The sequence below is a fragment of the Orcinus orca genome, chromosome X, assembly GCF_937001465.1.
Source record: "Orcinus orca chromosome X, mOrcOrc1.1, whole genome shotgun sequence".
Lineage (NCBI taxonomy): Eukaryota > Metazoa > Chordata > Mammalia > Artiodactyla > Delphinidae > Orcinus > Orcinus orca.
This window is the reverse complement of record NC_064580.1, coordinates 42,250,207-42,265,025: the sequence shown is the minus strand read 5'-3', so window position 1 is coordinate 42,265,025 and position 14,819 is coordinate 42,250,207. Positions and strand designations below refer to the sequence as shown.

At 34.9% G+C, this 14,819-nt stretch overlaps 1 protein-coding gene across 1 annotated transcript in view; it reads right to left on the bottom strand.

Moving 5' to 3' along the window:
* Positions 1-5,994: 5,994 nt before the first annotated feature.
* Positions 5,995-14,819, bottom strand: part of RP2 (RP2 activator of ARL3 GTPase) — a 42,199-nt gene continuing 33,374 nt past the window's right edge. Inside the window, exons 4-5 of the mRNA XM_004282004.3 lie at positions 7,576-7,661; positions 5,995-6,201 (exon numbers count right to left, since the gene is read on the bottom strand). Of these exons, the coding sequence (XP_004282052.1) occupies positions 6,118-6,201; positions 7,576-7,661 (170 nt within the window). The 3' untranslated portion in view covers positions 5,995-6,117. The remainder of the gene's footprint in view (positions 6,202-7,575; positions 7,662-14,819) is intronic.

The window sequence follows — 14,819 nt, the reverse complement described above, 5'->3', positions numbered from 1 at the left end:
GTCAACAAAGCACCACTCTGGCTTATGCAACACATTTCCTCATTGAATAAAACAAACTTGAATAAGAAAACACATCAGAAGAAAATTTAAGTCAGAAACTGCTGTGCTCTTCTCTGTTTCCAATGCATACCACTGATGTTCTTAAAGCGCTCCAGGAGCCTCAGTGGGCAGAGACCCTGTTTACTATTTCAACACAAAACTGGGGGGGCGGGAAGTAAATATTGTAGAATGTTTTTATTCCAAAGCCAATCAAGGAGAGTACATGAAGAGAGGAATTACAGAAAAAAACTAAAATCTGATAGAGTAGAAGGAAGCACTGGATTATGTCATTCAGTCAAAAATATTTATTAAATATAGATCACATTACTGGACCCTAAGCTACTCTCTATGAATACAAAGGTTTCTGAGCCTTGATTTTAGTGCTTGAGGAACTAACAGTCTAGGACAGAGCTTCTCCAACTTTAATGTATATATTGAATGCCCTGAACACCTTGTTAAAAGGTAGAAGCTTGCAGACAGAAAATGTTGCCTGCCATTTCAGTAAACAATGCTGTCCACCATCAAGCCAGCAACCACTGCAGCTGCCCCCTGCCCCATGGTGCCCCCTGGGGGAATTCAGGATGTAGAAAAACAGGATACAGGCCCTAGATAGTTGAGATGCATATCTAAGGAATGATTTCTATGAGCCCAGACTCTTGGATCTTCCCATACATAGAAAAGGACTAAAACCATTAATTTAGGATGTCTGCTTTTTGTGATTAGCGGTAATCTTTTGATGTTCGACTACTTTTGTTTTCCAAGCAAAAACTCCTATATATCCTGGCTCCTCCCTTACCTCTTTGGGGCAGTTCCTCAGAGCTATCTGAGAGGCTGTCTCCCAGGCTATAGTTCTCAGTAAGGTCCCTGAATAAAACATATATATATATTCTTTTTCTTAATATTCTTTTCCATTATGGTTTTTCATAGGATACCGAACATAGGTCTCTGTGCTATACAGTAGGACCTTGTTGTTGATCCATTCTATATATAAAAGCTTACATCTGCTAACACCAACCTCCCACTCCATCCCTCCCCCAACCCTCTCCCCTTGACAACCACAAGTCTGTTCTCTATGTCCGTGAGTCTGTTCTGTTTCACAGAGAGGTTCATTTCTGTCACATTTTGGATTCCACATATAAGTGATATCATATGGTATTTGTCTTTCTCTGTCTGACTTATTTCACTTTGCATAATGCCCTCCAGGTCCACCATGTTGCTGCAGCTGGCATTATTTCATTCTTTTTTATAGCTGAGTAGTATTCCATTGTATATATGTACCACATTTTCTTTATCCATCTGTCGATGGACATTTAGGTTGTTTCCACGTCTCGGCTATTGCGAATAGTGCTGCTATGAACATAGGGGTGCATATATCTTTTTGGATTAGAGTCTGAATAAAATATGACTTGCAACTTTTAGGCTGTACATTTTTCTTCAGTTGACAGGCTTATTCAACAAATCTGGAATGGGGCCTGATACTCTAACAAACTCTAGGTGATGCTGATGCTGACGGTCTACAGGCCACACTTTGAGTAGCAAGGGAGGAATGGCTAAAGAAATAGAATAAAGTGTTAACAGGAAATCTATACAGAGGACTGTGTAAGCACCAAAGAGGGGCTGCACCTTTGTGAGAGTTAGAAAAGGCTTCGTAAAGAAGGAGCCTGATGAGCTGAGCCTTGTTCTCTGGGTGATCGCAGGGGAAAAGTCAAGAGGTCTACACCGTAGTTCAGTGATTATGGTTTGAGTTGGACAGGCCATCTAAATTTTCTGACCCTCAAATTTATCATCTGTAAAATGAGGGACTGAAAATGTCCATACACTTCACAGTCCTAAAACTAGATGGCTCTAATGAGATAATTTTTTTTTTTTCGCCACACCACACAGCATGCAGGATCTTAGTTCCTCGACCAGGGATCAAACCCATGCCCCCTGCAGTGGAAGCAAGGAGTCTTAACCACTGGACAGCCAGGGAAGTCCTGGGATAAATTTTAAAATCACTTAATATATGCTCAGTTTAGAAGTTAGGGTGAAATAATATAAAAGGTTCTATTAATGAGCCTAACAAGCTGACCTACAATTGACAAATGAAAGTACATCAATCAATAAGAGAACAGCACTTAAGTCTTAACAGCCTCTTATATGTGTTTTCTCTTATTCAGTTGCCTATTTGTAGGTGGGTGTATGGCTTCACAACTGAACTACTTTAAAAGATCATCATACTACTTTGCTGAGCACAGTAATACTTAACATCCATAAAGCACCATTTCAAGGCACTTTACAAACATCAGTTAATTACTTGTCGCCACTTACAAGTTACTTTTCATTAGTCCAATTACTAGTGGACAGATTAAACTGAAATGGGGAAGGCAGACCCCAGAGGGAGGATCAGAGCCGAGAGAAGGATGCTGGGGGCTCCCTGCTACCTGTGAGCCTGCTCCTTCAACATCTATTTATAGGTAAGAACCTGCCCTGACCAGGAAAGCACCAAAACACTAGAAAAGGAAAAAAAACGCTGCTTCTGAACATCTTGCTGGAGTTTGCCACTAAAAGCCAAAATGTCACAAATGTCAAAGGAGAGAGATGAAGTAGTATAAAGGTTTACTGCCTCCCCAGCTGAGTAGGACCGATTGCCACCCTCTTCAAACACTCGACCAAAAAAGGAAACCAAGTCAATGGTGAATGCCTCCATTTTCACAAAAAAATTTTCATTACTAAAATTCAAATGAAATGTGGCTTTTTTTAGTGTTACACTTTTAAAGGATAAAATATTTTCTAGAATGGATTTTGAAGGAGTAATCATACCTTAATTACAGTATCTTCTCTTCCTATGTAAAACAGAGTTAAATATGACCCTTCTATTATTTATTTATTTATTTGGCCGCACCACACGGCATGCAGGATCTTAGTTCCCTGACCAGGGATCCAACCCGTGGCCCCTGCATTGGGAGCACGGACTCTTAACCACTGGATCACCAGGGAAGTCCCTAAATATGTCCCTTTTAAATGAGAAAAACACAGTGCTTTGTGACCACCTAGAGGGGTGGGATAGGGAGGGTGGGAGGGAGACGCAAGAGGGAGGAGATATGGGGATAGATGTATATGTATTGCTGATTCACTTTGTTATACAGCAGAAACTAACACACCATTGTAAAGCAATTATACTCCAATAAAGATGTTTAAAAAAAAGATAAAATCATAAATCACACAAATATAAAATGAAAATAAAAATGAGAAAAAATTTAAACTCAGCACAGCAAGAATTATCCAATAAGTAGGAAGTAATTTTTGCTACTATCTTGCACAGTTCTGTTTTTTCCCCCAAATGCTCTAAATATACATGTAGAAGCTTTATACATAGAAATAATAAGTGTTATTTTTAAAACTAACCAATCTGCAGTTTCTCTGATTTATGGGCTGCAAGAGGGAGAAATTGGGTACAAAGGCTGATAAATTTGGTAGCAATTCAAAAATAAGGTCCATTTGTATAACCTGAAAGTATATCACAAACAATTCACTATTTTCTTAAATATGGAAGAAAAAGATGCCTAATCTTAGTAAGTATTCAATCATAGCAAAACGTATCTTTTAACAAACGGAGCATGATATTGGAAATTCCTTAGATTAAAACAGGTTTTCTACTTCCTTTGCATTTCTCCAGAGTGCTTTGTACACACAACATGGCATACAGTTCATTTATCATTAACATAAGACAGATTAGACCATTTATTTTACTTTTATCATTAAAAAATTTGTGTCATGATCATATTTTGGTACACGTATGAGTAAATATATGTTATAGAAGTGCTCTTCAAAAATTAGTGTTAATTCATTTTCATTTTAACAATATTTATTACAAATCACATTTTATAAACACTAGATAAATTACATACAAAAGCTAGATATAAATATACAGAAGCAAAAACAGCAGTACTATTAACACAAGAGAAATAAGCTAATATAATGTCTAAACATGTATATCTTAATAAAATTACTAAGTTTTCATTGCTAATTCTTTTTTCATGAATTCAAAAGCTATTCAGAAATGAAATGTAGAATACTCTAATTACAATCAAGGTTTAGAATGATAAAAACAACAACGTAGCACTACTTATTTTTAAAAAATCTTTTCAAACATTCAGAAGCAAAGAACTGTCCTGAAAGACAAATTAAACTTGGGTAAAAGCTCTTATCTAACTGAAGAGTATAAAATTTTAGGCTTTGGTTAATAGATACTAAATTTTAAATTAACATCTCCCTTATATGTAATATTCCTGAGTTTTTGCTAAAATACCATAGGTAAAATAAAGAACTCAATTTACAGCGTTGTATAACATTGTATTATATTTTTGAAAAACAAAGTACTGTGATTTTTTAAACTGTGAATAATGGGATTTAATAATGTAATTATGATAAGAATATGTTTAATTTAGCTTACCTATGAGAAAAATTAATGTCCTCTGACTACTACTTGGCAAAGCTCATTTGTAAATTATGATAAAAATTATATTAAACCCATCACCGATTTTTATTTGTATCTTACGAATTCATTTTGATTTAAAGGATAGGTTATGTAGAATAGAATGCTCTTGTAGAAGACTGAAATGATACAATGCTAATACAAGGTGAGGCACAGGGTAGGTGGTCAATATTACTTATTAATTTAAAGTGAAAAGTCTTTTAATGTATTATTTCTGAATATCGACACACAATTCAATGCAATAGTTGTAAATGAATCTGAAAATATCCACAAAAATATTTTCAGTTTAAACACGAAAATACATTGTTAGTAACAATCATAAGAGGAATTTTTATAAGTGATTATTTTCAGCTTTAGTTTTATCAAAACATAGTTAAATTTAAGGTTCCTTTTAAAAATAGACCTATGAAAGCTAACTTCTGATTAGCTACTCTGTGTGGTGTAGATGGCAGGTTCAGTCCCTTCTCACAAGATCAGCCTATCAAGATCTTCTGATTACCTTACGTTACAACAAACCCCTTAAAACAGAGTTTCCCCTGGGCACTGAATCGATTTGCCTAAGGATTGGTCCAAGAATGTGGATTTTTAAACAAGTAGCTCTCCCCTGCCCCATGGTAAATTATTACGGTCAGGTTGATCTGGAAAATAATGTTTTAAAGCAACCAAAATAATTTTATCATACTTGAACATTGATTGATAGAAGTGGGATATCTAATTAAAATCAAATTTATCTAGCTTTTTAATAATCTGCATAGCTTATCACTATGCTTAAGTATTTCTTACCTAAATGTTGCAAGGCTTTGTTTTAATTCTAATAGCTCATAAGAGCTGATAAAACAGTGATCACCTTTTTGAACTGCTGGTGATTGGGCTTCTATAGTTTCAGTGTTGCATACACCTTTTCTTACCAGGAAGCAGAAGAGTCATCTAGCAGTTGTATTCAAAAACTAAACAATGTGGAATTTATTCAAATAATCATACTACTCACAAAGTAGTCTTTAAACAGCTATACCAACATCAGTTAGTAGAGTTACTTGCAAAACTGGTTATCAAATACCTATTAATTTAAAAATCTTAATTTACGAAGTATTATGTCAACTCTGTATACAAAATTTCATTTGCCATATTATGCAATTAGGAAGCAAATATTTAACTGGATGTATATACATGAAAAAAATGCACATAGGTTCATTCTAACCGATCTGCTAGTAACGAATCCTTCTAAATTAAAAAAGAAAATAAGCAATGGAATATATTCTCAAATATTATGGAGTACTGAGGAAAGTGTAAATTAGAGATTTGAAAGAACATTTAATTAGGACTAAAATCATGAACTGTTAGCCACTTCTATTTTCTAATAACAGTATCATATGCAGAGAAACAAAACCTACAAGCTCAATGAACTGGGTTAAATGTTTTTTAAGCTGATTAAAACTACTTAATTTAAAATGAACTCTTTTTGAAACTCAAGTAAATGATGCAGTATTCAAAAATTTATTTTAAAAATGACTTTAACAATTATAGCATCAGTAAAAAAAAAACCATTGCTAATACACAAAATGAAAAGGGCTTAAAATCAAGTCCTTGTTCCACATCGCACTTCATATTCCCATTTGTATATCAGCAAAGTTGTAGAAGCTGTCTACATCTCCAGATGCCGCATCCTTGCTTTCTGATACAAACATCTATGTTAAACATAAAAGAGACAAAAAATACATGCTAGTAATCCCCAAATTCCAAAGCCCACATTCTTCACAGAACAGTCACAGGCTTGCTATTTAAAAGAAATTCAAGTACATCATTTATAATATTTGTGGATTTTCTGTAGAATTCATGCAATATAGTTTCAAAAGCTATGATGTAATTGAGCTTTTTTAAAAGCACTTAAGATATAATTAAGATCTTTGCTTTCATAATACTTAAGTTGTATTTTATTACACTTGGAATTTCAGTTTTTAAAGTATGTAACAGCCAATATTATGAAAGCTACGAATAAAGAGGTTTATTTAAAGAACTCTTAATTTCTTCTATTTTCTAAATAAGAATCTCAATAGGCTGAGAAGGAAAACTTGAGATTATCTTTTTCAAAGCTGCTAAAGATATATTACTAATTTTAAATTAACTATTTTCCAAACATCAACAAAGCAGTACTCAATAGAACCCTTCAAAAACAGCTTTTATAAGTGTCAGCCAGAAATTAGAGGAGACCTGGGTTCTATTTAGCTTTATCATAAACTAGTTGTATGATGCTAACAATTTAATAAACCTCTCTGGGCTCAGTTTCCACATATGTAAAATCAGAAAGTTGGATTAGATAATCTTTAACTCATTCAGATCTAAAAACTCCAAATCATATAACCATTTTCTCTCTGTTTCCTTTTCTATTCAATCTGATTTGCCCTCTCCCTTAGTACTGTTGTGATGATAAAATGAGACAAAAGACAAAGTACTCTGAATTATGCAAATTCAAGGGACCATAAGCCAAATCAGACTATAAAATCAAAAATTTCCTCTCAGATATTTATCAAAAAAACCCAGTTATATATACTCATTTAGTCCTCTTATAATGTTTGGTTTTTAAGCTATTTTAAGTTAAGTTTGAAATTTTCAGATACAGCAACCTCATCAACCATATCTAGAAAATACCTACATGTAGTGATTTCTAGATATAGCTCAAGTTCAAGTTTTGATCAAGTATTACTGAAGCAAATGAAAATGAACACTGGGCAATAGGATTGTCCATCTAAAGTATACAATCTTAGAGATATAACATTTTCAACATATCACTACTTTTAAAAAAGGAAGAACTTGAAGAGACGTTTGGTGAGACATTTTACTTTAGAAACATGTATTATTGAAGGTTTTTAATAAGTAGATACTTACTTTGTAAATTTTTAAGCTATTAAAATTTTAGTTTGGCAAGGAAAAACCAAAGCTTACTTCCCAATTATTTACCATAAATTCTAAAAATCATGATGTGCTGAAAATACTATTTAATTGTAAGGAAAAAGAAAGGAAAGGAAAGGTTTGAATGAAATACAGTCAATAAAATCTTGTACCTTGGTCCCACTGAATATCTCATTGACAATAAGTTGACATCCTTCTACAGCGCCATCTCCATTGAACTCCAAGGCAATAACAGGACCTATAAGCAAACCCAAGAAGTGTTGTCTTAACATGAATATAAATCTATTCTCAAATTAATCTTTTTATTCTTCCCTGAAGAATCTTTAGCATCTTCTTTGGGGGTAAGAGAAAAGAAAGAAGGGAATAGACAGATGGGACGTGTCACTTCAGCTACTTCCTACTCTAATCATAAAACAAATTAACATAGAGTCTCATCACATGACAAGTAGCTTCAGTGCCATTATAGGACTAGTGTCACATTTTTAAGTGTTGTAAATAGTCTGGCTTTTCTGGTATTCATACTTCTACGAAAACCATAGAAAGTACAAAAAAATAGTTGATAAAATGACAAATAAGATCAGAAGCTATTCAAATCATTTTGCTAGGCAGCCAGTCTTGCTTCCAACTCTCCTACTTACCAGCCAAGTTCTGGGCCACCTATAATGAAGCTAAGCCAAGTAGGAATTGAGGCCAGGCACCAAAAGTAATGACCATCTGAAAGTATTTTTCTTGAATGTGCCATAATACTACATGCTAGAACCAACGACCAAGTTTTATTTTTTAATTCTCTGAACAGAATATTTGTGCCTCCTTTCCCATACTTAATTTGATTACTTTTAAACCACCTGTACTTTAAATTCTGGTACAAAGATTCGTGATTCAGTTTGCCTTGGATTTAAATGTAGCATTGGAACTACCGGTGTCAAACTGTTGGCAAACATGGCTGTAAGTGAGCCAAACAAAACAAGCCTTTCAATTCAATTAAAATTTTTTCCACTATCACTATATTCCTAATAGATTTGTTTTTTATCTCCTTCAGTAATGGAGAAGTCCTGACCTCCAGGAAATTACAAATTTCTTTAAAAAGACATAAATCTAGAATCCTGCAGCCTGTGGAACAAAAGCCACATTCACAGAAAGATAGACAAGATGAAAATGCAGAGGGCTATGTACTAGATGAAGGAACAAGATAAAACCCCAGAAAAACAACTAAATGAAGTGGAGATAGGCAACCTTCCAGAAAAAGAATTCAGAATAATGATAATGAAGATGATACAGGACCTCGGAAAAAGAATGGAGGCAAAGATTGAGAAGATGCAAGAAATGTTTAACAAAGACCTAGAAGAATTAAAGAACAAACAAACCGAGATGAACAATACAATAACTGAAAATAAAACTACACTAGAAGGAATCAATAGCAGAATAACTGAGGCAGAAGAACGGATAAGTGACCTGGAAGACAGAATGGTGGAATTCACTGCTGCAGAACATAATAAAGAAAAAAGAATGAAAAGAAATGAAAACAGCCTAAGAGACCTCTGGGACAACATTAAAAGCAACAACATTCACATTATAGGGGTCCCAGAAGGAGAAGAGAGAGAGAAAGGACCTGAGAAAATCTTTGAAGAGATTATAGTCGAATACTTCCCTAGCATGGGAAAGGAAAAAGCCACCCAAGTCCAGGAAGCGCAGAGAGTCCCAGGCAGGATAAACCCAAGGAGAAACACGCCGAGACACATAGTAATCAAATTGGCAAAAATTAAAGAAAAAGAAAAACTATTGAAAGCAGCAAGGGAAAAATGACAAATAACATATAAGGGAACTCCCATAAGGTTAACAGCTGATTTCTCAGCAGAAACTCTACAAGCCAGAAGGAAGTGGCATGATATACTTACAGTGATGAAAGGGAAGAACCTACAACCAAGATTACTCTACCTAGCAAGGATCTCATTCAGATTTGATGGAGAAATCAAAAGCTTTACAAACAAGCAAAAGCTAAGAGAATTCAGCAATACCAAACCAGCTCTACAACGAATGCTAAAGGAACTTCTGTAAGTGGGAAACACAAGAGAAGAAAAGGACCTACAAAAACAAACCCAAAACAATTAAGAAAATGGTCATAGGAACATACATATCGATAATTACCTTAAACGTGAATGGATTAAATGCTCCAACCAAAGACACAGGCTTGCTGAATGGATACAAAAACAAGACCCATATATATGCTGTCTACAAGAGATATACTTCAGACCTAGGGACACATACAGACTGAAAGTGAGGGGATGCAAAAAGATATTCCATGCAAATGGATATCAAAAGAAAGCTGGAGTAGCAATACTCATATCAGATAAAATAGACTTTAAAATAAAGAATGTTACAAGAGACAAGGAAGGACACTACATAATGATCAAGGGATTAATCCAAGAAGAAGATATAACAATTATAAATATATATGCACCCAACATGGGAGCACCTCAATACCTAAGGCAACTGCTAACAGCTGTAAAAGAGGAAATCAACAGGAACACAATAATAGTGGGGGACTCTAACACCTCACTTACACCAATGGACAGATCATCCAAACAGAAAATTAATAAGGAAACACAAGCTTTAAATGACACAATAGATCAGACAGATTTAATTGATATTTATAGGACATTCCATCCAAAAACAGCAGATCACACTTTATTCTCAGGTGCACACGGAACATTCTCCAGGATAGAACACATCTTGCGTCACAAATCAAGCCTCAGTAAATTTAAGAAAAGTGAAATCGTATCAAGCATCTTTTCTGACCACAATGCTATGAGATTAGAAATGAATTACAGGGAAAAAAAGTAAAAAACACAAACACATGGAGGCTAAACAATACGTTACTAAATAACCAAGAGATCACTGAAGAAACAAAAGAGGAAATCAAAAAATACCCAGAGACAAATGACAATGAAAACACGACGATACAAAACTTATGGGATGCAGCAAAAGCAGTTCTAAGAGGGAAGCTTATAGCAATACAAGCCTACCTCAAGAAACAAGAAAAATCTCAAATAAACAATACAACCTTACACCTAAAGGAACTAGAGAAAGAAGAACAAACAAAACCCAAAATTAGTAGAAGGAAAGAAATCATAAAGATCAGAGCAGAAATAAATGAAATAGAAACAAAGAAAATAATAGCAAAGATCAATAAAACTAAAAGCTGGTTCTTTGAGAAGATAAACAAAATTGATAAACCATTAGCCAGACTCATGTGAAAGAGAGGGAGAGGACTCAAATCAATAAAGTTACAAATGAAAATTAGGAAGTTACAATGGACACCGCAGAAATACAAAGCATCCTAAGAGAATACTACAAGCAACTCTATGCCAATAAAATGGAGAACCTGGAAGAAATGGACACATTCTTAGAAAGGTATAACCTTCCAAGCCTGAACCAGGAAGAAATAGAAAATATGAACAGACCAATCACAAGTAATGAAATTGAAACTGGGATTAAAAATATTCCAACCAACAAAATTCCAGGACCAGATGGCTTCGCAGGTGAATTCTATCAAACGTTTAGGGAAGAGCTAACACCCATCCTTCTCAAACTCTTCCAAAAAACTGAGGAGGAAGGAACACTCCTAAACTCATTCTATGAGGCCACCATCACCCTGATACTAAAACCAGACAAAGATACTACAAAAGAAGAAAATTACAGACCAATATCACTGATGAATATACATGCAAAAATTCTCAACAAAATACTAGCAAACAGAATCCAACAACACATTAAAAGGATCATACACCATGATCAAGTGGGATTTATCCCAGGGATGCAAGGATTCTTCAATATACACAATATACGCAAATCAATGAATGTGATACACCATATTAACAAATTGAAGAATAAAAACCATATGATCACCTCAATAGATGCAGAAAAAGCTTTTGACAAAATTCAACACCCATTTATGATAAAAACTCTCCAGAAACTGGGCATAGAGGGAATCTACCTCAACATAATAAAGGCCATATATGACAAACCCACAGCAAACATCACTGTCAATGGTGAAAAAAATGAAAGCATTTCCTCTAAGATCAGGAACAAGACAAGGATGTCCACTCTTAGCACTATTATTCAACACAGTTTTGGAAGTCCTAGCCACAGCAATCAGAGAAGAAAAAGAAATAAAAGGAATACAAATTGGAAAAGAAGAAGTAAAACTGTCACTGTTTGCAGATGACATGATACTATACATAGAGAATCCTAAAGATGCCACCAGAAAACTACTAGAGCTAATCAATGAATTTGGTAAAGTAGCAGGATACAAAATTAATGCACAGAAATCTCTTGCATTCGTATATACTAATGATGAAAAATCTGAAAGAGAAATTAAGGAAACACTCCCATTTACCATTGCAACAAAAAGAATAAAATACCCAGGAATAAACCTACCTAGGGAGACAAAAGACCTGTATGCAGAAAACTATAAGACACTGATGAAAGAAATTAAAGATGATACCAACAGATGGAGAGATATACCATGTTCTTGGATTGGAAGAATCAATATTGTGAAAATGACTATACTACCCAAAGCAATCTACAGATTCAAGGCAATCCGTATCAAATTACCAATGGCATTTTTTTCGGAACTAGAACAAAAAGTCTTAAAATTTGTATGGAGACACAAAAGAACCCGAATAGCCAAAACAGTCTTGAGGGAAAAAAACGGAGCTGGAGGAATCACACTCCCTGACTTCAGACTATATTACAAAGCTACAGTAATCAACACAATATGGTACTGGCACAAAAACAGAAACATAGATCAATGGAACAAGATAGAAGGCCCAGAGATAAACCCACACACCTATGGTCAACTAATCTATGACAAAGGAGGCAAGGAAGTACGATGGAGAAAAGACAGTCTCTTCAGTAAGTGGTGCTGGGAAAACTGGACAGCTACATGTAAAAGAATGAAATTAGAACACTCTCTAACACCATATGCAAAAATAAACTCAAAATGGATTAGGGACCTAAATGTAAGACTGGACACTATAAAACTCTTAGAGGAAAACATAGGAAGAACACTCTTTGACATAAATCACAGCAAGATCTTTTTTGATCCACCTCCTAGAGTAATGGAAATAAAAACACAAATAAACAAATGGGACCTAATGAAACTTCAAAGCTTTTGCACAGCAAAGGAAACCATAAACAAGACGAAAAGACAACCCTCAGAATGGGAGAAAATATTTGCAAACGAATCAACGGACAAAGGATTAATCTCCAAAATATATAAACAGCTCATGCAGCTCAATATCAAAAAAACAAACAACCCAATCCAAAAATGGGCAGAAGACCTAAATAGACATTTCTCCAAAGAAGACATACAGATGGCCGAGAAGCACATGAAAAGCTGCTCAACATCACTAATTATTAGAGAAATGCAAAGCAAAACTACAATGAGGTATCCCCTCACACCAGGTAGAATGGGCATCATCAGAAATTCTACAAACAACAAATGCTGGAGAGGGTGTGGAGAAAAGGGAACCCTCTTGCACTGTTGGTGGGAATGTAAGTTGATACACCCACTATGGAGAACAGTATGGAGGTTCCTTAAAAAACTAAAAATAGAATTACCATATGATCCAGCAATCCCACTACTGGGCATATACCCAGAGAAAACCATAATTCAAAAAGACACATGCACCCCAATGTTCATTGCAGCACTATTTACAGTAGGCAGGTCATGGAAGCAACCTAAATGCCTATCGAGAGACGAATGGATAAAGAAGATGTGGTACATATATACAATGGAATATTACTCAGTCATAAAAAGGAATGAAATTGAGTCATTTATTGAGATGTGGATGGATCTAGAGACTGTCATACAGAGTGAAGTAAGTCAGAAAGAGAAAAACAAATATCGTATATTAACGCATATATATGGAACCTAGAAAAATGGTACAGATGAACCAGTTTGCAGGGCAGAAATTGAGACACAGATGTGGAGAAGAAACATATGGACACCAAGGGGGGAAAGTGGCAGGGTGGTGGTGGTGGTGGTGTGATGAATTGGGCGATTGGGATTGACATGTATACACTGATCTGTATAAAACTGATGACTAATAAGAACCTGCTGTATAAAAAAATAAATAAAATAAAATTCAAAAGAAGACATAAATCTATTAAACAATATGGAACAAGAGAGAAAAATGAAGTATTAAGGAATGAAATACTAAGGTGAATGTAGTCATGTGCCACAGAACAAGGCACAAGAAGGAGAGAAAAGGCTTGTGATTTAATACAGACAACAAATATAGAAAAGGCAGGATATATACAGTCGACTGTACAATTAGATACAGAGAACGAGTTAAAGTATGAGTTTTGCAGTATCACAGTATATAGATCAAGATGGGTACTGAGTAAAGAAAAGAAGGTAACTGGGGAATATTTTCTCAGAAAAATGGATGATTCTATGTCTGGGGCAAGAAATGGGTAAGATCAACCTCGAATATCATGTTGAGCCAAAAAGCAATGAGGCTATCAAAGGCCAATAGGGTTTTATCAAAAGGATACAGGAGCCAGCTTGAAGAGGCTCCTAATGACCAAAGATGAGACATGGTGAGATCAGAAGGAATAATGCCTGCAAGTTATCGAAACATACTGAATATATAAAGTCATGAGCTCATAATGATATTCAGAAGAGACACAAACAAAATTCACTGGACATCACTCTAGGTTGCTAGGGCACTGACTTTTTACTCTGAAAATCGATGCTTAATTATTTCTCCTTTATTTACTCTGCTTTTCTGATATGAAGCATATTTCAAGTTAGCCAAACAGCTCAGTGTACGAGAAGTTCTGTTAACATCTATTAATAAATGCAGAGGTAATGACACACTTTGAAAATGATCATTTTGAAACTCCTAATAAAATAACTGGATCAGGCAACAATCATCAATGGCTTTAGCATCCCATAGGGAAGACTGACAGGAAACTCTACAATAAAAAGACTGTCACCACCTGAGCCTAACAATATTGGCATCACTAGAAGTACAACAATCAAATATTATGTGCCTTCTCATTATAGGAAATAGTACCACCTGTGAAATATTTCCCCCAAAAGACTAAACCTGAGTGTAAACAAGGCTTTGATTTAACTTCTAATCTACAAGAACTATAGAGGAACAAATTAAACAAACCCATGCATACTACAGGACAACTGACCACATTTCTTTTACAAGACGAAGGCACGAAACAAACAGGGGAGGGGGAACACCTGTTTCTGGTTAAGAGCGATATAAGATACAAAACAACCGCATACAGTGAGTGAGTGGGCCAGTTTTAGATCTGGATCAAATTAACTGTAAAAATACATAAAGAATGTTTTTAGACAATTAGGGAAATTTGA